This window comes from Ursus maritimus, unplaced genomic scaffold (genome assembly GCF_017311325.1).
Source record: "Ursus maritimus isolate PB19 unplaced genomic scaffold, ASM1731132v1 scaffold_16, whole genome shotgun sequence".
NCBI lineage: Eukaryota > Metazoa > Chordata > Mammalia > Carnivora > Ursidae > Ursus > Ursus maritimus.
Window position 1 is genome coordinate 44161039 of NW_024424008.1, and position 23764 is coordinate 44184802.

The window sequence follows — 23764 nt, forward strand, 5'->3', positions numbered from 1 at the left end:
AGAAACATCTGGTGGATAAACCAAATTGTGACAGTTTCTTTTTTGGAATAGGATGTTGGATTACTTTTCTTTTGAGAAAACACAAAAAGATGACTACTTTAAAAACTCTTAATCCTAAATTCTGTACCTGAAACCAGTATTACACTATTTGTTAATGAACTAGAATTTAAATAAAAACTTGAAACAAACAAAAAATCCCTTAATCCTTAATCAAGTGATAATTTAAATATTTCTAAGGTAACTTTAATAATATTTACTATTCTACCTGTTTTCTAATTTTCACTCAAGATTTAGGTATTGTGAAATTTAGTAAAACTGGTTTGTTGTTTTTGTTTTAGATGATTGGCATCACTAAAACCTTGACTATGGCTTATTTATTAAAGACTTTATTTATTCGACACAGAGAGAGAGAGAGAGAGAGAGCACGCACAAGCACACCATGGGGAGCAGAAAAGGGAGAAGCAGACTCCCCACTGAGCACGGAGCCCGATGTGGGGGCTTGATCCCAGGACCCTGGGATCATGACCTAAACCAAAGACAGACACTTAACTGACTGAGCCACCAAGGAGCCCCTTATTTATTTATTTTAAAAAATTAATTTATATTTAATTGAAGTATAGTTGACATACAATATTCTATTCACACGTACAACATAGTGATCTGACATTTATATACACTACAAAATGCTCACGGTAGTAAGTGTAGTTATCATCTGTCACCAAGCATGTACTGACTTATGGTTTTATTTTATTTTTTCCCCCTGCTGGAAGAAATTTTATTTTTATTTATTTTTTTTATTTTGCTTTATTTAAATTCAATTAGCCTGACTTATGATTTTAAATGACCTGTCACACCACATCCCCTAAACTCCATATCAAAATGCTTGATTTTCATTTAACAAGTTCTATTTATACAAAATAGTTGATTTTTGTTGTATTTTTTTTATTTTGCTTTTCTTTTACTTAGTGTCTGTTTTGATGAAATTTTATTCCTTATTGAAAAAGGTGTGTCAGTATGTGAATAATATCTGTGCTATTCAGGAACCTTATAGACATTGCAAGTTATGTCAACTTTGTTATATATTTTATCACTGCTTGAGGAAGCAAAACATAAGTGTTAACCCTGGTCACTAATCTTGCATTCGAGAAGCCTCAAAATACAAATATAACCTTCTTCAATTTCAGAAAAAGACTTTCAAAAATGGTAATATTTTTTATTGTAGAAAGAATAAACCTTCGAACTAAATTGCATTTTCTCAAGTTATTTGGGGAAAAGTTCATTAAAATTGTTACAAAAGTTATAAAGGCAGTTTATAAGGTAAGATTTGCAAAGTTTTCATTAAAGGAGCTTAGCTGATAGCTTTTTGGTTAGTAATTTAAGCACTATATATGTTGCGACTTTTTTAAAAAGGAGGAGAACCAAGCCAGGTGCATTACATACACAACATAGTTATCCCTTATGGTGTTTGCTTTTTGTGTTATGTGAATGGCCATAAAACCAGTAATGAGAAGTATGAGTCTGTTGAAATTGTCACAGCTAGGAGTCAAGCAGGGAAGTCATGGGATTTGTCTGTACCTGTGTCCTAGGACAGAACCGTCTCTGAATCAGTATGAAAGCTTGGACTCTCTGGGCAATAACAGAATATGATCCTCCTGCTTCAGAACCAGAAGCAAAGCTGATTACATTCTGGATTTGTGAAATATAAATTTTCTGCAAGTGAGCTGCTTTGGTTGCTTGGGACCAGGTTTGGAGTGCGCATGATCAGGGTACACTGAGGTTCAGGTGTCATGAAGTACAAGGGACTCTGAGTTCCATGTCCTTTCAATTGCTGAATCTCTAAAATTATTGAACCTCATTCTCCACTCCTCTTTACACTGCCTCCTTAAACACACACACGCACACGGTCTTCAAGTCTTCTATTTTATGAGATTACTGCCTAAGATTAATCGCATGGTATGGAACCCACTTTCAGGTAGATATTTCCTGGTTTCAGCTCCTGAGAGAAAGGGCTGAGCCGGAAGTATTTGCTGAATCTAGGAAAAGGAAATAGTTATTGCTTTAATCAGTTGCTTGTTCATGGAAACACACATACACATGTACACACATATGTACTAACAAACACATATGCACATTCACTTGTGTGCACACACACAGTGTTTTGTACCTCTGAGTACTGAACAATGTGTGGCATTGGGGTGTATGTCACAAATATAAATAAGGCATAGGAAGGGAAAGATGTAAGTGTAGATTTTCTTGATGCAACAGAGTAGATTGAGTCTAAAATCAGTCTTATGTGTTTAAAATTTCTTCTTAAAATTGATTTTGTTGAATAGATGTCCATGATGTGGGACAGACATGGTATTGTTCCTTTAGTCTGTCATAATTGGCTTTTCTCTCCTCCATTGGGACAGTTCACTGTATTATCAGCTGATGACCAAGTGAAGCAGTTGGTTTATCTTCAGGGCTTTGCTGTACACAACATGTACCTTTAAACATGAAGATCATACCCAGTGTGAAGTTTTACTTTCTGAGGGAGAGACTCTCATCTTCCTCGGTGAGTAGGATGGCTAGTGGCATCAGAGGAAGGGGCTGTTGAAAGTCTCTCTCTGACATTAAATTAACTCACTTCAAATATTAATATGATATGTGCAGGGTGTTCCATTTGTCCTTAACGTGTTTTAGTGTTTTCTGCACTGTCACATCTGTCAGTTTATGTATTCTAAGGGGAAATAATGTGAGATAAAGAGGAGAGGGAAGCTTAATTTTCATTTCATAGATGATGAAACTAATGCTCAGATGTGTTCATGGTTTGTCTCAAATTACAACTTGTAACTGATAGAGCTGACAGTATGACTTGGTGTTTTGATTCTAAATATATCAGGGAATTATTATTATTAATAATATACTCTACTTTTAAATATCAGTGAAACATGAAATTGGTTTCAGTGAATAAAAAGTGTCAGAACACAAATAAAAGCAAAATGCTAAACTAAGCAAAATGTCAAGAAAGTATCTTTCCCATTTTATATTTGGAAGCTCTATTGCCTAATTTGGAATGTGTGAATATATTCTTATTTTATACTGGCCTACACAATATGTGGAAACACATACGGTTGGACTATAATAATCATTTCCCCTTTCTCTTCGTCCTTCTTCTGGCTGGACGTGGAACACCGTGAGGGCCCGCTTAAGTGATGAAGCTGTGAAGGAGAACTGGAGCATGATTGCAACAGTACTGAGATGGAGAATGGGAGGACTTAGGGGCACACAGAGGGCTCTGGGCCCCGGAATAGTCTATTCATAGTTTTGCATGGTTATTATAAGCTTTATAAACTAAGTCATGACAAATTTATAATAATTCTTAAAGTGTATATTTTGTAGACTTGGTATATGTATATATGCTAACTTTCACAATAAATTAGGGCTGAAAAACTTGGATTCTACCTGTATTTAAGTTAAATATTAAAGCAATTGCTGGAGAGGATGTGGAGAAAGGGGATCCCTCCTACATTGTTGGTGGGAATGCAGGTTGGTGCAGCCACTCTGGAAAACAGTGTGGAGGTCCCTTAAAAAGTTAAAAATTGAGCTACCCTATGACCCGGCCATTGCAATACTGGGTATTTACCCCAAAGATACAGACGTAGTGAAGAGAAGGGCCATATGCACCCCAATGTTCATAGCAGCATTGTCCACAATAGCTAACTCGTGGAAGGAACCGAGATGCCCTTCAACAGATGACTGGATTAAGAAGTTGTGGTCCATATATACAATGGAATATTACTCAGCTATCAGAAAGAACGACTTCTCAACATTTGCTGCAACATGGATGGCACTGGAGGAGATAATGCTAAGTGAAATAAGTCAAGCAGAGAAAGACAATTATCATATGATTTCTCTCATCTATGGAACATAAGAACTAGGAAGATCAGTAGGGGAAGAAAGGGATAAAGAAAGGGGGGGTAATCAGAAGGGGGAATGAAGCATGAGAGACTATGGACTCTGAGAAACAAACTGAGGGCTTCGGAGGGGAGGGGGGTGGGGGAATGGGATAGACTGGTGATGGGTAGTAAGGAGGGCACGTATTGCGTGGTGCACTGGGTGTTATACGCAACTAATGAATCATCGAACTTTACATCAGAAACCAGGGATGTACTGCATGGTGACTAACATAATATAATAAAAAAACATTAAAAAAATAAAGTAATCAAAAAGGCAAGGCTCAGAATAAAGGCTCAGGTGAAGGGAACAACATTCCAAGTACAGAGTGGCTCACACAGAAGAAGCCAGCAGAAGTAATGTGTGGAGTAATGTGAACCAGTCTGGGGCAGAGACAATGCTTTTACTATACTCAGTGAGAAATTTCCACCAGGTTCTGCAGGAGGACCAAAGCCCATAGAGAACCCCATTGTATAGGACTGTTATAGGTTATATGTCATTATGTTTAGGTTAATGTAAAGAGGAGATGGTTCTCATAATGTATTATATACTTTCATTTTCTTAAACCTACATTCATGACAAAGTCTTAAACGAACTACTTTAGGCGTTAATCTGACAACTGTGTACATTTATAACGGGTATATAGAAAAAATGGATCTATTTATGCACTTCAATCAGCAGAGTTATTATAAAGCATAATGATTGAAACAGACCCAGATATCACACTCATAATTCAAGTTTAGAGGTGATTCAGCAGTCAGTAAATTGTGTCAGGTCCAGAACACTGGGTTAGAGTGTTATATATCTCACCTGCCTAGATAAGCATTGTTCCTGGAAATTGGCATAAGCCTGAGTTTGAAGGTAGAAGTCAGGTTGGCTCAGGTAAGTAAACTGGACAGGGGATAAATAGTTGACTTTTGGTGTATGTATATGTATACTCATTATGCAATTTTTCTGGGTTTTATCTTTGCATAAATTGGTCACAATATTGGGAAGTTGCCATAATTTGGGAATTTTTCAGCCTTTTTTTTCTTTGAATATACTTTATGGTTCTTTCTCACTCTCTTCTCCTATTGGGGTTTCTAACTGCATATATTGATGCCCTTGGTAGCATCCAGTAAGTCCCTCAGGCTTTCTTCACTATTTTTGTTCTCTTTTTCATTTTGCCCTTCTGACTGAATAATTTACAGTGACCTTTAATCAAGTTCACGATACTGTCTTTTGTTCAGTCTCTTGAAACTCTTTGCTGAATTTTTTAGTTCAGATACTGTATTGTTCAGCTTCATGATTTCTGTTTAATACTTTTAGGTTTTCTGTCCCGTGTTGCAATTTCCTTTGGTTTGTGTGTTGTTCTCTGCCTCCAGCGAGCATCTTTATGATAGTTATTGTAATTCTCTGTCATGTAAGTCACATATTTTGATTTCATTAGTGTCCGTTTGTGGAGATTTCTCTTATTCCTTTTTGGAAGTATTTCAGCTTGTCTTCATTTTCATTGACTCTCTGCATTGGTGTCTGCACTTTAGACAAAATATGCATCTGTGCTAACATTCACGGACTGGCCTAGGACTAGAGAAGCTCCCACCAATAAGCCTGGTCAGAGACTTTGGAGGCCTCTCAATTTAGTGCAGTCTAAACCTCTTTCTTTGTTCTTAGTTGCAGCGCTCCCTGCTTCTCCCTGTCTTCCCCCACCCCATCCATTGTGTGCCAGGTTGTGTCTGTGTTCTAAAAAAAACAAGACTGAAGCCAATTCTTCAGGCAGCTCGCAGAGAAGTAGTATTACTAGACACATCGTGCATATCTTTCCCTCACCAGAGAGAAGCTGTCAGAAAGGGCTTTTCAATCACTTATTCTATGCTGAGCCAAGGGAAGGAGCTCTGGTGACTTCCAGCCCACACCACCAACTTTTTGTCTCTGTCCATGGGCAGGTAAAACATGGTGAGTCCTGTATCTCCTCTGTTTTCTATTTATTTATTTATTTATTTATTTATTTATTTATTTATTTATTTGACAGCGAGAGAGGGAACATAAGAAGGGGGAGTTGGAAATGAAGAAGCAGGCTCCCCACTGAGCAGGGAGCCCACTGCTGGGCTGCATCCCAGGACACTGGGTTCTTGACCTGAGCCTAAGGCAGAGGCTTAAGGACTGAGCTACCCAGGCGCCCCTCCCCTCTGCTTTCTGACGCAGACTATCTAGAAGCCGGTCTCCTAGGCACACCTAATAAAAGTTGGGGCATTGGACAGATGGTGCAATTTTTTCCCTCCCCAGGGAGAGGTCAGGAACTGGGGTCTTGTCCCAACTTGAAGTTTCTGTGCAAGGATAACTGTTATAAAAAGAGGATATCTAGAATTTCCCTTAAATGTTAGGGGATGTGTCTAGAGTCATTGTTTAATTTGAAACAGGACTACCTTAACTACTGTCTGGATTTCCTATAAAGGGAATATGTATGTGAAACATTTTTGAATCAGGGTGTTCACGGAGGGTAGGAGGTTCTAGGGCTTCCTCTTCTGCCATGTTGCTGACCTGGAAATGGGAATTCATTTTTGGTTTTTTTGGGGGATGTCCCATCCCTACAGCCGAGGGAAACCTTGAATAAATTTCTGAGTCCATAAGGAATTAGAGACACATTGTGGTCCTTTGTGTAAATACAATCCCCTCAAGACCCTGTTATACCCGAAACCATTCCCTACAGAAGAGACTGAGCAAGCTTCTGCCCTGTTTATAACTGAGTTCATTATATCATCACACTCACCTTACGTCTTCTGTGATTTACCAAGTGGCAAAATGATAATAATAAAGGCTGTTAATTTTGGTCTGCTGCTTAAGAGGACTCATAATCAGATTGTTATCTGAGGTTTGGAAGGATTTGCAGGGCTCATCAGAATTTACGTGTGGGCTGTGTCCTCATAGAATCCAAGGGAGCAAGGCCACAGAGACTAAATCTGCCCTTTCAGGACCACAGGGGTAATACTGGTAAGGAATCACCGAAGTGTTCTTGCCTAAGGAGGGTGAGTTTCTGAATTCCATTTATGTTCATGTCCTTCTATTGTGATGGAAGTCTAAGGATCTAAGATATTCCACTTTCTTTCCTGTTTTTGCAGTCTTCAGACTCAGGTGAAATTGGTGGTAGAACCTGTTTAGGGGAGGGTGATGGAGCAGGGAAGATTCAGAAACATTACTAGTTTGAAAGGATGCAATTTATTGGTCAGTTCCATTGATGGAACTCTCACTCTTATACATTCATTGTTTTTACTCTATACATTGGGCAGGAACTTTAACTCTCAAGACTCTGGTCCTTTATTTTTGGAATAGAACAATGTTTTTCATTCCCACCACATGAAGTCCAATCCCCATGAAAGCCAGCACCAGATTGGTGGGGTTGCTGCCTCCAGTTTACTGGTTAGGGGAGGGGTCGTGTGGTCAAGAAATGAAATGAGAGAAGGCAATTCTCTCCTGGTCCAATCGTCTCCCTTAACCTTTGGTTTCAGAGCAGTCCTGTTGGCATATGGAACCCCTGGCCGTCATTTGGTAGGCCAGGTTTTGATGCTCTTTGCTTATACAGTTTATAAAGACTCTAATAAGGGAATGGCCATGTCACTAGATTCATGATAATGGCAAAGCAGATTCTGTGGGTGCTCCAGAATTACTCCAGTTTGGGGTAATCTCAAATATTTCCAGCACAAACCCAACTCTTGTGAGAAGAGATATGATCAGAAAAGTTGAATTGTTCTCCGTGTAATGTTTTTCTCCTGTGTCCACAGATCCCTTTAGAGAAGAATGGCTCCTGGAAATGCTTCCTTTGTGACTGAATTCATTCTGATGGGGCTCACAGACTTACCATATCTCCAGCTCCCTCTGTTCTGCCTGTTTCTAGTCACGTATGTGGTCACTGTGTTGGGGAATTTGGGCTTGATAACTCTAATCGGGCTGAACTCACACCTCCACACCCCCATGTACTTTTTCCTCTTCAATTTGTCCTTCATAGACCTCTGTTATTCTTCTGTGTTTACACCCAAAATGCTGACTCACTTCACATCAAAGAAGAATATTATCCCCTACGGGGGATGCATGACCCAGCTTTACTTTTTCTGTTGTTTTGGTATTTCTGAAGCTTATGTGCTGACATCAATGGCCTATGATCGCTATGTGGCCATCTGTAACCCACTTTTGTATCATGTTGCCATGTCCCCTAAAGTGTGTTCCAGCCTTATGCTTGGTTCTTACTTGGTGTCATTTTTGGATGCTGTAGCTCACACTGGATGCATGCTGAGACTGACCTTCTGTGATGCAAACACCATCAACCATTATTTGTGTGACATCCTCCCTCTGCTCCAGCTCTCCTGCACCAGCACTTATGTCAATGAGCTGGTGGTTTTCAGTGTTATGGGCATCAATGTGATTGTGCCCACTGTGACCATCTTTGTCTCTTATGGTTTCATCCTCTCCAGCATCTTGCACATCAGCTCCACTGAGGGCAGGTCCAAAGCCTTCAGCACCTGCAGCTCCCACATAGTTGCTGTTTCTCTCTTCTTTGGATCAGTTGCATTTATGTATCTTAAACCATCTTCTGCTGGGTCTATGGATTAGGGGAAAATCTCTTCTGTCTTTTATACCAATGTGGTTCCCATGATGAACCCTTTCATTTACAGTTTGATAAACAAGGACATTAAACTTGCTGAGAAAAACTCTGAGTAGGAGAATGAATTAATCAGAAACAGAGTCTATCTGTGTAGGGATCCTGTTTGGTTAAATAAAATACATTTAGTGGGAATCTTCTTAGCATTTTTCCTTAATATGGTAAAGGAAGATAGAGTCTCACAATTTATTTTTAGTCTTTATAAAGTAGGTCTTCCTCTTTTCCTCACCATTACCATACTATCTTCTCCACCTTTTTGTTCTGTTTAGTAATAGCATTAAGTAATAAACAAGTTGTCTCCCCCCCTCATTTTCATTATCAACTTCTTTTTTCCTCTGAAACATGAAGTGGTCTTCAAAGTATTGAATTAGAAGGATGACATTGTATAATTTTTGGTGTTCTTATCTTCCACTTGGTATTAGAATATGTATCAAGGGCACTTGGGTGGCTTGGTTAAGTGTCTGCTTTCAACTCAGGTCATGATCTTAGGGTGCTGGGACTGAGTACTGTGTTGGGCTCCCTACTTACCAGGGAGCCTGCTTCTCCCTCTCCCTCTGCCCCAACCCCTTCTTTTACTCTTTTGTCCTCACTCTCTCTCAAAGGAATAAATAAAAATAAAAAAGAATATGTATCAGATAATCTGTTTTTAATCTCATTTTTCCATTCTCCAATTGGGAAGAATATGCCTCCTTTCAATGCCAGAGGTTGAAGTTTCCGTAATGACAATCAAGGTTGATCCATTTTGCTTATGTAGACATCATGTACCAAGAGGGGTTTTTTTGGCAGGCTTTTCTTTTTTACCTTTTTACAGTCAAAGCAACACATAACTGATCATCAAAATATATTTATTATACGCCTGGGAAAGTGAAGCTCAGTATAATTAGATTTACCTGAATTCACACAGCTTTATAAAGTAAGAGTTTAGACTAAATTCTTAGCCTTCTGATTTCACATCTACTACTCTTTGTAGTCTATTCTGATCTATTTTATTTTTTTTTATAGTTTCAAGTTTTTATTTAAATTCCAGTTAGTTAAAATACGGTGTCATATTAGTTTCGGGTGTAGAATTTCATGATTTATCACTTACATCCAACACCCAGTGCTCATCACAACCAGTTCCCTCCTTAATCACCATGTCCCGTTTAACCTATCCCCTGCCCACCTCCCCTCCAACACCCTGTTTGTTGTCTTCAGTCAAGAATCCGTTTTATGGTTTGCCCACTTCCCCCCCCCACTCATTTATTTTGTTTCTTAAATTCCACATGAGTGAAATCATATGGTATTTGTCTTTATCTGACTGACTCATGTCATTTAGCATAATACTCTCTAACTCCATGCACATCTTTGTAAATGACAATATTTCATTCTTTTTATGGCTAATATTCCTATCTTTATCCATCTTTATCATTTCATCATTCCGTGGATATCTGGGCTCCTTCCATAATTTGGCTATTGTTGATAATGCTGCTGTGAACATCGGGGTGCATATATACCTCAAGTCAGTATTTTTGTATCTTTTGGGCAAATACTTACTAGTGCAACTGCTGGATCATCGGTTAGTTCTATTTTTATCCTTTTGAGGAACCTCCATACTGTTTTCAAGAGTGGCTGCACCCGTTTTCATTCCCACCAACAGTGTAAGAGCATTCCTCTCTATCCTCATCCTCTTCAACCTCTGTTGTTTCCTGTGTTGTTGATTTTATCCATTCTGACAGATGTGAGATGATGTCTCATTGTAGTTTTGATTTGTATTTCCCTGATGATGTGTGATGTTCAACATCTTTTCATGTGTCTTTTGGCCACATGTATGTCTTATTTCGTAAAATTTTTATTCATGTCTTCTGCCCATTTTTTAACTGTGTTATTTGTTTTTCAGTGTTTCTATATTTTCAATACTAATCCTTTATCAGGTAATGTCATTTGCAAATATCTTCTCCCAATCTGAAGGTTGCGTTTTAGTTTTGTTGATTGTTTCCTTCATTGTGCAGAAGATTTTCATCTTAGTGAAGTCCCAGAAGTTCATTTTTGCCTTTGTATCCCTTGCCCCGGAGACATATCTGTCTTACATTTAGATCTTTCATTCATTTTTAATTTATTTTTTTATATTTTATAAGAAAGGGATCCAGTTTCATTCTTTTGCATGTTGCTGTTTGTTTTCCAAACACCATTTGTCTTTTTTTCCATTGGATATTCTTTCCTGCTTTGTCGAAGATTAGTTGAGCACATATTGTGGGTCCATATCTGGGTTTTCTCTTCTGTTCCATTGATCTATGTGTCTGTTTTTGTGCCACAACCATTCTATCTTGATCACTACAGCTTTGTAATGTAACTTGAGGTACAGAATTGTGATGCCTTGTGCTTTACTTTTCTTTTTCAAGATTGCTTTGGCTATTTGGTCTCTGTGGTTCCATACAAATTTTAGGATTGTTTGTTCTAGCTCTGTGTAAGATGCTGGTGGTATTTTGAGAGAGATTGCATTAATGTGTAGATTGCTTTGGGTAGTACAGACATTTTAACATATTTGTTCTTCCAATCCACACACATGGAATGCTTTCCATTCTTTGTGTTATCTTGTATTTCTTTCGTCAGTGTTTCGTAGTTTTCAGAGTGCAGATCTTTTATGTCTTTGGTGTAGTTTATTCCTAGGTATCTTATGGTGTTTGGTGCAATGTGAATGGGATTGATTCCTTGATTTCTCTTTCTGCTGCTTCATTATTGGCATATGAAAATGCAACGGATTTCTCTATATTGATTTTGTATCCTTCATCTTTAACTGAATTCATGTGTGAGTTCTAGCATTTTTTTTGGTGGATTCTTTGGGTTTTCTATGTCGATTACTATGTTGTCTGCAAATAGTGAAAGTTTGATTTCTTCCTTCCAGATTTGGATGCCTTTTATTTCCTTTTGTTGTCTGATTGCTGAGGCTAGGACTTCTAGTACTATATTAAATATTAATGGTGAGAGTGGGCATCCTGTCCTGTTCCTGACTATAAAGGAAATTCTGTTCCCCCCCTCCCCCAACGAGGATGATATTATCTGTGGAGTTTCATCTATGGCTTTTACTATGTTGAGGTATGTCCTCTCTACCCTAATTGGTTGAGCGTTTTTATCACGAGTGGATGTTGTACTCTGTCAGATGTTTTTTCTGCCTCCATTGAGGGGATTATATGGTTCTTATCTTTTCTTTTATAAATGTGGTGTATCATGTTGGTTGTTTTGCAAATATTGAACCACCCCTGCCGCCCAGAAATATGTCTCACTTGATCATGATGAATTCTTTCAATGTACTGCTAGATTGTATTTGCTAGTATTTTGTTGAGAATTCTTGCATTCCATGTTCATCGGGGATATTGGCCTGTAGTTATCTTGTTTAGTGGGGTCTTTGTCTGATTTTGGATTCAGGGTAATGCTAGCCTCACAGATGAGTTTGTAAGTTTTCCTTGCATTTGTATTTTTTGGAATAGTTGTGAAAAATAGGTATTTACTCTTCTTTAAATGTTTGCCAGAATTTCCCTGTGTAGCCCCCTGTCCCTGGACTTTTGTTTGTTGTGAGATTTTTGATTACTAATTCAATTTCTCTGCTGGTTATTCATCTGTTCAAGTTTTCTATTTCATCCTATTTCAGTTTTCATAGCTTATATGTTTCTAGGAGTTCATCCATTTCTTTCAGATTGCCCAATTTGTTGACATAATTTTTCATAATATTTTCTTGTAATTTTTTGTTTCTGTAGTGTTGTTTGTCTTTGCTCCTATATCATTCATGATTTTATATATTTTGGTCCTTTCTCTTTTCTTTTTGATAAATCTGGCTAGGGGTTTTCAATTTTATTAATTTTTTCAAAGTACCAACTCCTGGTTTCATTGATCTGTTGTACTTTTGTTGTTGTTGTTTGTTTGTTTCTATATCATTTATTTCTGCTCTAACCTTTATTATTTCCCTTCTCCTACTGGCATTAGGCTTCTTTTATTGCTCTATGTCTAGCTCTTTTTTTTTTTAAAGATTTTATTTATTTATTCGACAGAGATAGAGACAGCCAGCGAGAGAGGGAACACAGGCGGGGGGTGTGGGAGAGGAAGAAGCAGGCTCATAGCAGAGGAGCCTGATGTGGGGCTCGATCCCTGAACGCCGGGATCACACCCTGAGCCGAAGGCAGACGCTTAACCACTGTGCCACCCAGGCGCCCCCTATGTCTAGCTCTTTTAAATGTAAGGTTAGGTTGCATATTTGAGACTTTTCTTGCTTCTTGAAGTGGACCTGTATTGCTATATACTTCCCTCTTATGCCTACTTTTGCTGTATCCCAAAGACTTTGGAGGATTGTGTTTTCAATTTCATTTGTTTCCATATTTTTTTTGTTTCTTCTTCAATTTTCTGGTTGATTCATTCATTCATTCTTTAGTAGTGTGCTGTTCAACCTTCATGTATTTGTGGTGTTTCCAATATTTTTCTTGTGGTTGACTTCAAGTTTCATAGTGTTGTGATTGGAGAATATGCATGGTATAATCTCAGTCTTTTTGTACTTGCTGAGGGCTGATTTGTGACCCAGTACGTGGCCTGTTCTAGAGAATGTCCCATGTGCACTTGAAAGGAATGTGTTTTCTGCTGCTTCAGGGTGAAATGTTCTGAATATATCAGTTAAGTCCATCTGGTCTAATGCATCCTTCAAAGCCATATTTCCTTATTGGTTTTCTCTTTATATGATCTGTCCATTGATGTAAGTGGGGTGTTAAAGTCCCCTACTATTATTATATTACTATCAGTGAGTTCCTTTATGTTTGTTATTAATTGTTTGATATATTTGGATGCTCTGATGCTGGGGGCATAAACCTTTACAATTGTAAGATCATTGCTGGATGGTGCCTTTTCTTGTGATTTAATGCCCTTCATCTCTTGTTATGGTCTTTGGTTTAAAATCTAGTTTTTCTGATTATGTATTTCTGCTTTGCTTTCTTTGGAGGTCCATTTGCATGGTAAATATGTCTTTATTCCCTTACATTACGTCTGCAGGTTTCTTTAGGTCTAAAATGAGTCTCTAAAATGAGGCAGCAAATAGATTGATCTTGTTTTTTGATCTGTGACACCTTATGTCTTTTGATTGGAGCATTTAGTCCATTTACATTCTGAGTAATTATTGATAGGTATGAATTTAGTGCCCTTTTATTACTTGTTTTGTCATTGTTTCTGGAAATATTCTCTGTTCCTTTCTAGTCCAATTCAAAGATTCCCCTTTAACATTTCTTGCATTGCTGGTTTAGATCATGTATTCCTTTAGTTTTTTGTTTATCTTGGAAACCGTTTGTCTCTCCTTCTATTCTGAATGATAACCCTGCTGGATACAGTATTTTTGGCTACATTTTCCCCCCATTCAGCACGAGGAATATACCGTGCCATTCTCTTCTTGCCTGTTATGTTTCTCTGGAGAGATATGCTGCTAACCTTATTGGTCTTCCTTTGTAATTTAAGGACTTCTTTTGTCTTGCTGCCTTTAGGATTTTTCTTTATCTCTATATTTTGCAAATTTAATTATGATATGTTTTGGTGTTGGCCTCCTTTTGTTGATTTTGATGAGAGTTCTCTGTGCCTCTTGGATTTAGATGTCTGTTTCCTTCCCCATATTTGGTATATTTCCATGTATAATTTCCTCAAATACCTTCAGCCCCCTTTACCCTCTCTTCTGGTATTCCTTTGACATGAATGTTATTATGCTGTATGGATTCACTGAGTTCCATATGTCTATATTCGTGATCCAGTATTTTTCTTTCCCTCTTCTTTTCAGCTTCATTATTTTCCATAATTTTATCTTCTGTATGACTTACTGGTTCCTCCGATTCTTCCATTCTTGTGGTCATTGCATTCAGTCAGTTTTGCATCTCCACTATTGTTATCTATTTTTCTTTCTTTCTTTCTTTCTTTCTTTCTTTCTTTATCTACTGTATGACTTACTGGTTCCTCCGATTCTTCCATTCTTGTGGTCATTGCATTCAGTCAGTTTTGCATCTCCGCTATTGTTATTTTTCTCTTTCTTTCTTTCTTTCTTTCTTTCTTTCGATTTTATTTATTTATTTGACAGAGAGAGACAGCCAGCAAGAGAGGGAACACAAGTAGGGGGAGTGGGAGAGGAAGAAGCAGGCTCTCAGTGGAGCAGGGAGCCCGATGCGGGAGAACGCTGGGATCACACCCTGAGCCGAAGGCAGACACTTAATGACTGAGCCACCCAGGCGCCCCTGTTATTGTTATTTTCATTTCAGTCTGCCTAGTTTTTATATCGTTTATCTCTGGAGTAAGGGACTCCCTGGTGTCTTCTATCCTTTTCTCAAGCCCAGCTAGTATCCTCATGATTGTTTTAAATTCTAGATCAGGCATTTACTTATATCTGTTTTGATTAGATCTCTGGCCATAACCTTTTCTTTTTCTTTCTTTGGGGAGAATGAATTCCTTCATTTTGGCATTTTGATTAGGTCTCTGTCTTCTTCTATGTGTTAGGAAAGCCTGTTATATTTCCTACTCTTGAGAATGATTGGTTTATGAAGAAGAGGTCCTATACTGTGCAGGGCCTGGCACTTCAGGAAGTGACTCTGGTGTGTGCTGTGTGCACTCTGCTGCTGTGTTTTGGCTGCTATTCCCCTCAGGTCAGTCCTCTGCAGAGTTTCTCCTTGCTTGTAGTGGGGGGTGTTTGGACCTTGTCTGGAGTGTGGCAAGTTTTAACTTGGTGTGCTTTGGTCTGCTTGTTAAAAGAGTGCTGAAATTTTGCAGAAAACAATGATCAGTAGAGTTGGGGCATGTAGAGGGTTTGTGGTGGTCTTCTGGGGGAGGGGCCTGCTTCTCTGGTTCTCAGGCATCCTTGGAGAGAAGCAGTACCAGAGAGCACAGGGCGGGTTGTGGCTTGATGTAAGCAGGTTAGGCAGCCAGTGTTGGTGCTGTGCGGTTTGCTGAGGCTCGTTTATGCTAGGGACAGGGGAAGGAAATGGCACCAACCACTCTTTTGTACTGAGAGACGGATCTCCATGCTTGCTGCACTCAGGGCAGCACTTTCAGAAAAGCCAATAATCTCCCCCAGTATCTCCTAGGTGATCTTCACATCGCCATTTTCACTCTCTCTGTCTCTGGGATGGTCCCTTCTAGGAACAGTGTAGTACACTTTGGGCTCTCTCCCAGTTAAGCCATGCTGACTTCAAAACTCCAGGGTTTAGGGACATGGTGTGGGCAGGGACCTGTGCTGATTTTCTGGAAAGCGTCTCGTCGTGGTGGGACTTGCAGGTGTGACCAGGAAGAGCAGTCATGCCAGAGTGCAGGGGCACGGGATTTGGAGCAAAATGCTAGGTAACCAGTATCCGGATTAACTGCCCTCAGCAGACAGCCCTGTGTCTATGCCAAAGGGCAAGAGAGGGAGGCGATGCCTGCTGACTCTTTTATCACTAGAGAGGCATCTCTGTGACCACCAGCTCTCCCAGATGTGCTCCAAGAAGAGCGATCCATCTCTCCCAGTGTGCCTTATGTAATCCTCCATCTGCTTCTGGGTTCCTTGCCTGCTTTCTCTCCAGGAGTATGGCACTGCCTTCAGGCCTCTATCCTGAGCAAGCCCACTGACCTTTAAAACTCAATCTTGAGCCCTTCTGGTTGCAAGAACTCACAAAAATCAGTCACTTTTGTTTTCCCAGCCAGTGGCTTTGGGGAAATGTTCTCTTTGTGTGTTTTACCCATGTGCTCCACTTAGTCACCTTCCTCTGCCCCCAGTGTTCCCTCCCCTCCACAGCACCCATGATCAGTTTCTCCCCTAAACCAGTCTCCAACTTCCTACCTTCCTCAATGTGGCCTCTTCTCTCCCTCTAGTTGTGGAGTTTGTACTGTCAGTACTCAGGTCAATTTTGTGAGTATTCAGAATGATTTGGTATTATCTAGTTGTGCTCAGGAATGAGAGCAGCATAGGGTCCTCCTACTATGCTGCCTCTTAGCTCCCCCTGCCATATCTCCCATTCTCAATAATAGAACAACCAGACAGAAGATAAAGAAAGAAACATAGGACTTGAATAACATAATTACTAAATAGATTTATCAGACATAAAAACATCTACCTAACAAAAGCAGAATACACATTTCCTCAAACGCATATGGGATATTTTCCAGAATAGATCATCTGTTATGCTACAAATTGAATGTCAGTAGATTTGAAAAGAGAAATATCATAGAAGGTATTGCCTGTGACCACAAAAGAATAAGGTTGGAAATCAGTAATAGGAAGAATACGGGAAAACAAACAAATGTGTGGAAATTAAACAACACTCTCTTAAAGAAACCAATGAAACAAAGAAGAAAAACAAGGGAATTTGGAGAATATTTAAATGTGAGTAAAAACAAAGCCACAACTTAGCAAAACTCATGGAATGCAGCAAAAGCAATAGTAAGGGGGAATTTTATAGCTATGCAAGCTTTAGTTAAAAAACAAGAAACAGGGGAACCTGGGTGGCTCAATCAGTTATTATGCATATGCTTTTGGCTCAGGTCATGATCCAAGTGTCCTGGGATCGGGGCTCTGTGTCAGGCTCCCTGCTCACTGGGAGTCTCTTCTTCTTTTCCCTCTGTGCCTTCCCCTGCTCATGCTCTCTGTCTCTCTCTTTCAAAGAAATACATTTTAAAAAATATTAAGAAAAACTGAAAAATATCTCAAATCAATAACCTTATGTTTTTTACAGCTTAAGTAGTTGTAAAGTAAGAAAATAAGAAGAAACTAAACACAAATCTAGCAGGAGAAAGGAAATAATGACTAGAGAAGAGATAAATAAAATAGAGAATAGGGAAATAATAGAGAAAATTTTGAGGCCAAAAGTTCGTTCTTAAGAAAAATCAACAAAACTGACAAAACTTTAGCTAGATGGACTATGAAAAAAGTTAGAAAACTCAAATTAATCACATCAGAACAAGATATTGTTGACAAGAACAAAGTGATCATGAATATTTCCTGACTCGACAATAAAATGAGTAAAAATAAATAAAAGGAATAAAATTTCTACCTTAATTCTGCTGGGAAAAGATTTACACCCCTTCTCAGCTGTCATCTCTATACAGTTTTCCTCCCTGTTCCATAATAGATACCTACAATTTGTTGAAGGGACTGAGGTAAGGAGTTGACATATACCTTTCCCTCATTTCCTTTACTTCTTATATTTCTAAAGCATGTTAAATGCAGGATGGAACTCTCACAGTTTCTTGCTTGTAGAGTAGACAAAGAGTGCTATGGCTTATATTTGAGCAGATTTCAATTTAAATAATTTATGATAAAAGGATATTGCAGGGCAAGTTTTTCAGAATGGACCAAGGATATCCACTAACTTTATCACACAGCTGTACCTCAGACTTTTACTGTGGATCTAAAATCCTAGCCCACAATCAAGGAAATTGAGATACTGATTGGACATTTGATAGTATTAAGGCATTCTTATTTTACTTTAGGTATAAAGTAGTGTTGTTATTATAATTTAAATAAATATTTATCTTTTGGAAATGCATACTAAAATATGATATCTCGGATCTTCTCCAAAATAACCCCACGGTGAGAGGGTTGAGTAATGCTGTAGAGATAAATAGGATTGGTTATGAGTTGATAATTTTTGAAACTTGGTGATGGGTTCTGCATAGTAAATTGTAATATGCTCCCTACTCTTGTATATGTATGACAGTTTTCATAGAATGTTAAAACTTTTAAAAATGTCAAAGAAAAAATTCAGAAATAGAAGTGGCACTATTACTACCACTTGTACTGAAATAAAAAAGATAATAAGAGAGTACCAGGAACAACTATATGCCAACAAATTGGATAACATAGATGCAATTGTTAAATTCCTGGAAATCTAAAGCCTACCATGACTAAATCTTGAAGAAATAGAAAATCTGAGTGGACCTATGACTAGTGAGGATATTGAATCAGTAATTAAAAATCTCCCAGTGAAGTTATGGGCCTCATTGGTTCACTGATCAATTCTATGGAATATTTAGGGAAGAACTGACACCAGTCCTTCTCAAGCTTTTTCGAACAATTGAAGAGTATGGCACACTTCCTAACTCAGACTTTGAGGCCACCATTACCCTGATACCCGAGCCAGATAGAGACACTACAAGAAAAGGAATCTATAGACCAATATCCTTAATGAACAATAATACCAACATCCTCAACAAAATACTAGCAAATCAAATTCAGCAGCATGTTTAAAGAATTATACACCATGACAATGTGGGATGATTCCAGCACTGCAAGGATGGTTCAACATAGGAAAGCTGATCAAAGTAATACAGCACAATAATAAAATGGAGGAAACACACACAATCATGTCAATTGATTCAGGAAAAGCATTGGACCTCTCATGATAAAAATTTTCAACAGATTAAGACTAGAAGGAAGCTACCTCAACAGAATAAAAGCTGTATTTGAAAAACCCCGAGAACATTATCCTTAATGGTGAAATCAGAACTTTTTCTTAAGTTTCAAGGTCAAGGGAAGGACACTCACTCTCACAACTTCTGTTCAATACACCATTGAAATTTCTAGCTAGGACCTTAGGCAAGGAATAAAAATGAAAACATCCAAGTTGGAGAAGAAGAAGGAATATTATCTCTCTTCACAAATGTTAGGATCATACATGTAGAACATTCTAAACAGTCCACAAAAAGATTGAAACCACAAAGGAACATAGGAAAGTAGCAGGATACAAAGTCAATATACAAAAATCAGTAGCCTTTATATACACAAACAATGAAAAATCCTTAAGGGAAACTAAGAATATAGTTCTATTTATAGAAACATTGAATGGAATTGAATACTTAACCAAGGAGATAAAAGACTTGTAAAGTGAAAATGAAAAAACATTGCTGAAAGAAAATACAGAACGCATAAATAAATGGAAAAATACTTTATGTTCATGGATTGGAAAGCTGCTTTTTGTTTACATGTTAATACTACCCAGCGTGATCTACAGATTCAACACCATCTAAATAAAAATTCCAATGATTTTTTTTTTTTTTTTTGCAGAAATAGAAAAACCATGAGAGACTATGGACTCTGGGAAACAAACAGGGCTTCAGAGGTGAGGGGGTGGGGGAGTGGGATAGGCCGGTGATGGATATTAAGGAGGGCACATATTGCATGGAGCACTGGGTGTTATATGCAAATAATGAATCATGGAACATTACATCAAAAACTAAGGATGTACTGTATGGTGACTAATATAACATAATAAAAATTATTATAGAGATGGCAAAAGAAAAAAGAGAAAGAAATAGAAAAACCCATACTAAAATTCATACGGAAACTCAGGGGATCCTGAACAGCCAAAGTAATCTTTGAAAGAGTAAAGCAGGTCACAAAACTTACTACATAGTTCCTGGTTACAAAACCACAAAGCTACAGTAACCAAGAGAGTGTGGTATTGGCATAAAGATAAACAGAGAGGTCAATGGAATACATAAGAAAGTGCAGATATAAATTCATACATAAAATGGAGGATTTTCTTGGATATGACACCAAAGACAAAGGCAACAGAAACACAGATAGATAGTTGGGATTACATCAAATAAAAAGATTCTTTAGAGCAAAGGAAACAGTCAGCAAAATGAAAAGGCAACCTATGGAATGGGAGGAAATGTTGGTAAAACATTTATCTGATAAAAGATTATATCCAAAATATGTAAGGAACACCTGAAACTCAATTAACAACAACAACAACACAAAACAAATAACTCTATTTTATTATTTATTTATTTATTTTGTTATTAATTTTTAATTTTTTTTGATGTAAAGTTTGATGATTCGTTAGTTGCGTATAACACCCAGTGCACCATGCAATACGTGCCCTCCTTACTACCCATCACCAGTCTATCTCATTCTCCCACTCCCCTCCCCTCCAAAACCCTCAGTTTGTTTCTCAGAGTCCATAGTCTCTCATGTTTCATTCCCCCCTCTGATTACCCCCCTTTCTTTATCCCTTTCTTCTCCTACCGATCTTCCTAGTTCTTATGTTCCATAGATGAGAGAAACCATATGATAATTGTCTTTCTCTGCTTGACTTATTTCAGTTAGCATTATCTTCTCCAGTGCCATCCATGTTGCAGCAAATGTTGAGAAGTCGTTCTTTTTGATAGCTGAGTAATATTCCATTGTATATATGGACCACATCTTCTTAATCCAGGCATCTGTTGAAGGGCATCTCAGCTCCTTCCACGATTTAGCTATTGTGGACAATGCTGCTATGAACATCGGGGTGCATATGGCATATGCTGAAAGGGAGAAGCAGGATCCCTGCTAAGCAGGGAGTATGGCATGGGGCTCCATCCCAACCTGAGCCAAAGGCAGATGCTTAACTGACTGAGCCACCTTGTTGCCCCTGATGTTTAGTCTTATAGAAGTTATAATTTATTGGAACACACAGGAATTAAAGGGAAAAATGTCTGATGAGTGTGACAATAGAGGATCTCTTGGAATTTATGAGAATCTATATAACAGCTGACATTAATTGACTGTTTACTTTGGGACAGGCACTGTTCTGGACATTTTATTTACATATTTTTCTTTTATTCGTCATAATAATTTATTGAAAAGCTGCCTTTTTTTTACTATTCCATTTTATAAAGTTAAGCCAGAGGTAGAAGGAGATTGTGTAATTTGTCTGCAATATTATTAGTAAGTGTGGTATAGATGTGGTATAGAAATAGATGACCTCACTAGCTGAAACGTTACAAAAGACCCAGCAGAACGGTCAGGTACACATTTCCAGTAGATGTTTAGAAGTAAAAACTTCAGAAGGAATATAAGACATTGTAAATTATTTTTGAGATATCTCAGGAAAGAGACAATTGATGTGAGATGCTCCCTCTAGAAAAATTTCAGATAAAGAAATAAAGAATCCTGGAGGCAGAACCCTTGCAGAAAATTTTCCATTTAGGAGTATGGGAAGAAAGAGGGAAATAAACAGTATAATAGAGTTCCCTTCAGAGATGAAGATGACAGGGAGATGGGAGTTCATTTTTGGCTCTGTCGTGGGAGATGGACTATCCCTAGAGTGATGAGAAACCTCGAGTAAATTTGTAGTCTCTAAGGAACTAAAGGCAGATGCATGGTCTAGGGTGTAAATACAATCCTCTTATTTCCCATTTCCACATAGAATCTAATCCCAAGGGGAAAAGACTGAGTAAGCTTCTACTCTGTTTATAAGCAGACGCATTATATCATTAAACTCACATTCAATCATCTGTATCTTATCAAGTGGCAAATGAGATAAAAATAAAGACTATTTTCTTCTGCTGCTTGAGAAAACTCAAAGTCATCAGAAATTATGATCTGTAGTTTAGAAAGATTTCTAGGGCATACCTGAAATTAAGTGTATGCAACATCCTTTCAGAATCAAAGCCTCAGAACCTGAAATTGCCTTTCCAGGACTGCAGGGGTTAAGAACAATGATAAGGAAGCACTGAAATATTCTGGCCTAAGGGGGTGAGTTCTTGAATCCCATTTGTATGAATGTCCCTCTGTGAGGTGGAAATCCAGAGATCAAAGATATGCAACTTTCTTTTTCATTTTGTGCAGTTCTGAAATTAAAATGAGGAAGAATCTGTTCAAGGGGAGATGAGGGGATGTTCAGAGACTTAAGGGGTTCAGGGTACAATATCTCTGTCAATAAGTTCCCCCTCCATGGATGGAACTCTCACTCTTCTGGATTTATGGCTTTTATTCTGTGACATGGGGGTTGTCCTAGACTCTGGTACCTGAGTTTTGAATTAGATAGAGTGTTCTTGTCTCCACCACACCAAGTCTAATGTGCATTAGAGACCAGTAACAAGTTAGAGGACCTTTACCTCCATTTTTACTTGATGGGAGGTTGAAGTGAAGGAAGAGATGGTGCGTTCAGAGAAGGACAATTGTGTCTTGGTCCATCCTGCTTCTCCCTTCTCCCTTGTCTTTTCCAGCAGTCATGTTTGTATGTGGTAGGACTGGACTTCCCTCTCTAGGCTAAATTGTGGTACTCTTTGCTCTATTTAGCTTACAACCCTCTAATAAAGGGGGCAGTTAGTATTTCTCAGTATCACAATAGAGGTAATGGCAAATTTTTGTGTCCAGATTTGGTTAGTCTCAGATATTCCCAGTATATATTCCCTTTTGTAGGTTGAGATATTGTGGGAAGAGCTGGCTTTTTCTCTAATGTAATCCTGTTTTCCTGTGCTCACAGATCCCTTGGAGAAGAATGGCTCCTACAAACTCCTCTTTTGTGACTGAATTCATCCTGGTGGGGCTCACAGACCTACCAGATCTCCAGCTCCCCCTGTTCTTCTTGTTTCTAGTCATGTATATGGTTACTGTGTTGGGAAATTTGGGCTTAATAACTCTAATTGGGCTGAATTCACACCTCCACACCCCCATGTACTTTTTCCTCTTCAATTTGTCCTTCATAGACCTCTGTTATTCTTCTGTGTTTACACCCAAAATGCTGACTCACTTCACATCAAAGAAGAATATTATCTCCTACAGGGGATGCATGACTCAGCTTTACTTTTTCTGTTTTTTTGCTATTTCTGAATGCTATGTGCTGACATCAATGGCCTATGATCGCTATGTGGCCATCTGTAACCCACTTTTGTATCATGTTGCCATGTCCCCCAAAGTGTGTTCCAGCCTTACGCTTGGTTCATATTTGATGGCATTTTTGGGTGCTATGGCTAACACTGGTTGCATGCTGAGACTGACCTTCTGTGATGCAGCCGTTATCAACCATTATTTGTGTGATATATTCCCACTGCTCCAGCTCTCCTGCACAAGCACTTATGTCAGTGAGCTGGTGGTTTTCATTGTGGTGGGCATTGACATCATTGTGCCCAGTGTCACCATCTTTGTCTCTTATGGTTTCATCCTCTCCAGCATCCTGCGCATCAGCTCCACTGAGGGCAGGTCCAAAGCCTTCAGCACCTGCAGTTCCCACATATTTGCTGTTTCTCTCTACTTCGGATCAGGTGCATTTGTGTATCTTAAACCGTCTTCTGTTGGGTCTATGGATGAGGGAAAAATCTCCTCTATCTTTTATACTAATGTGGTTCCCATGATGAACCCTTTCATTTACAGCTTGAGAAACAGAGACATTAAACTCGCTCTTGCAAAAACCCAGAGTAGGAGAGAGTTTTGATCAGAATCACTGTCTGTGTGTATAGTTATAGGACTGG

At 38.5% G+C, this 23764-nt stretch overlaps 2 protein-coding genes across 2 annotated transcripts; both read left to right on the plus strand.

Moving 5' to 3' along the window:
• The first annotated feature begins 7710 nt into the window (after nucleotides 1–7710).
• Nucleotides 7711–8520, plus strand: LOC103660732 (olfactory receptor 8B3-like). Its single transcript, XM_040630695.1, has one exon. It carries the CDS (start codon nucleotides 7711–7713, stop codon nucleotides 8518–8520), a length of 810 nt encoding a protein of 269 aa, XP_040486629.1.
• Nucleotides 8521–22785: 14265 nt separating this feature from the next.
• On the plus strand, nucleotides 22786–23727 carry LOC103660595 (olfactory receptor 145-like). Its single transcript, XM_008688226.2, has one exon. The coding sequence runs from the start codon at nucleotides 22795–22797 to the stop codon at nucleotides 23725–23727; it is 933 nt and encodes a 310-aa protein (XP_008686448.1). The 5' UTR covers nucleotides 22786–22794.
• Nucleotides 23728–23764: the final 37 nt, after the last annotated feature.

What these genes read in the sequence shown, in the direction of transcription:
- LOC103660732 (XM_040630695.1), top strand. Translation starts at nt 7,711, where the DNA reads ATGGCTCCTGGAAATGCTTCCTTTGTGACTGAATTCATTCTGATGGGG.
- LOC103660595 (XM_008688226.2), top strand. Translation starts at nt 22,795, where the DNA reads ATGGCTCCTACAAACTCCTCTTTTGTGACTGAATTCATCCTGGTGGGG.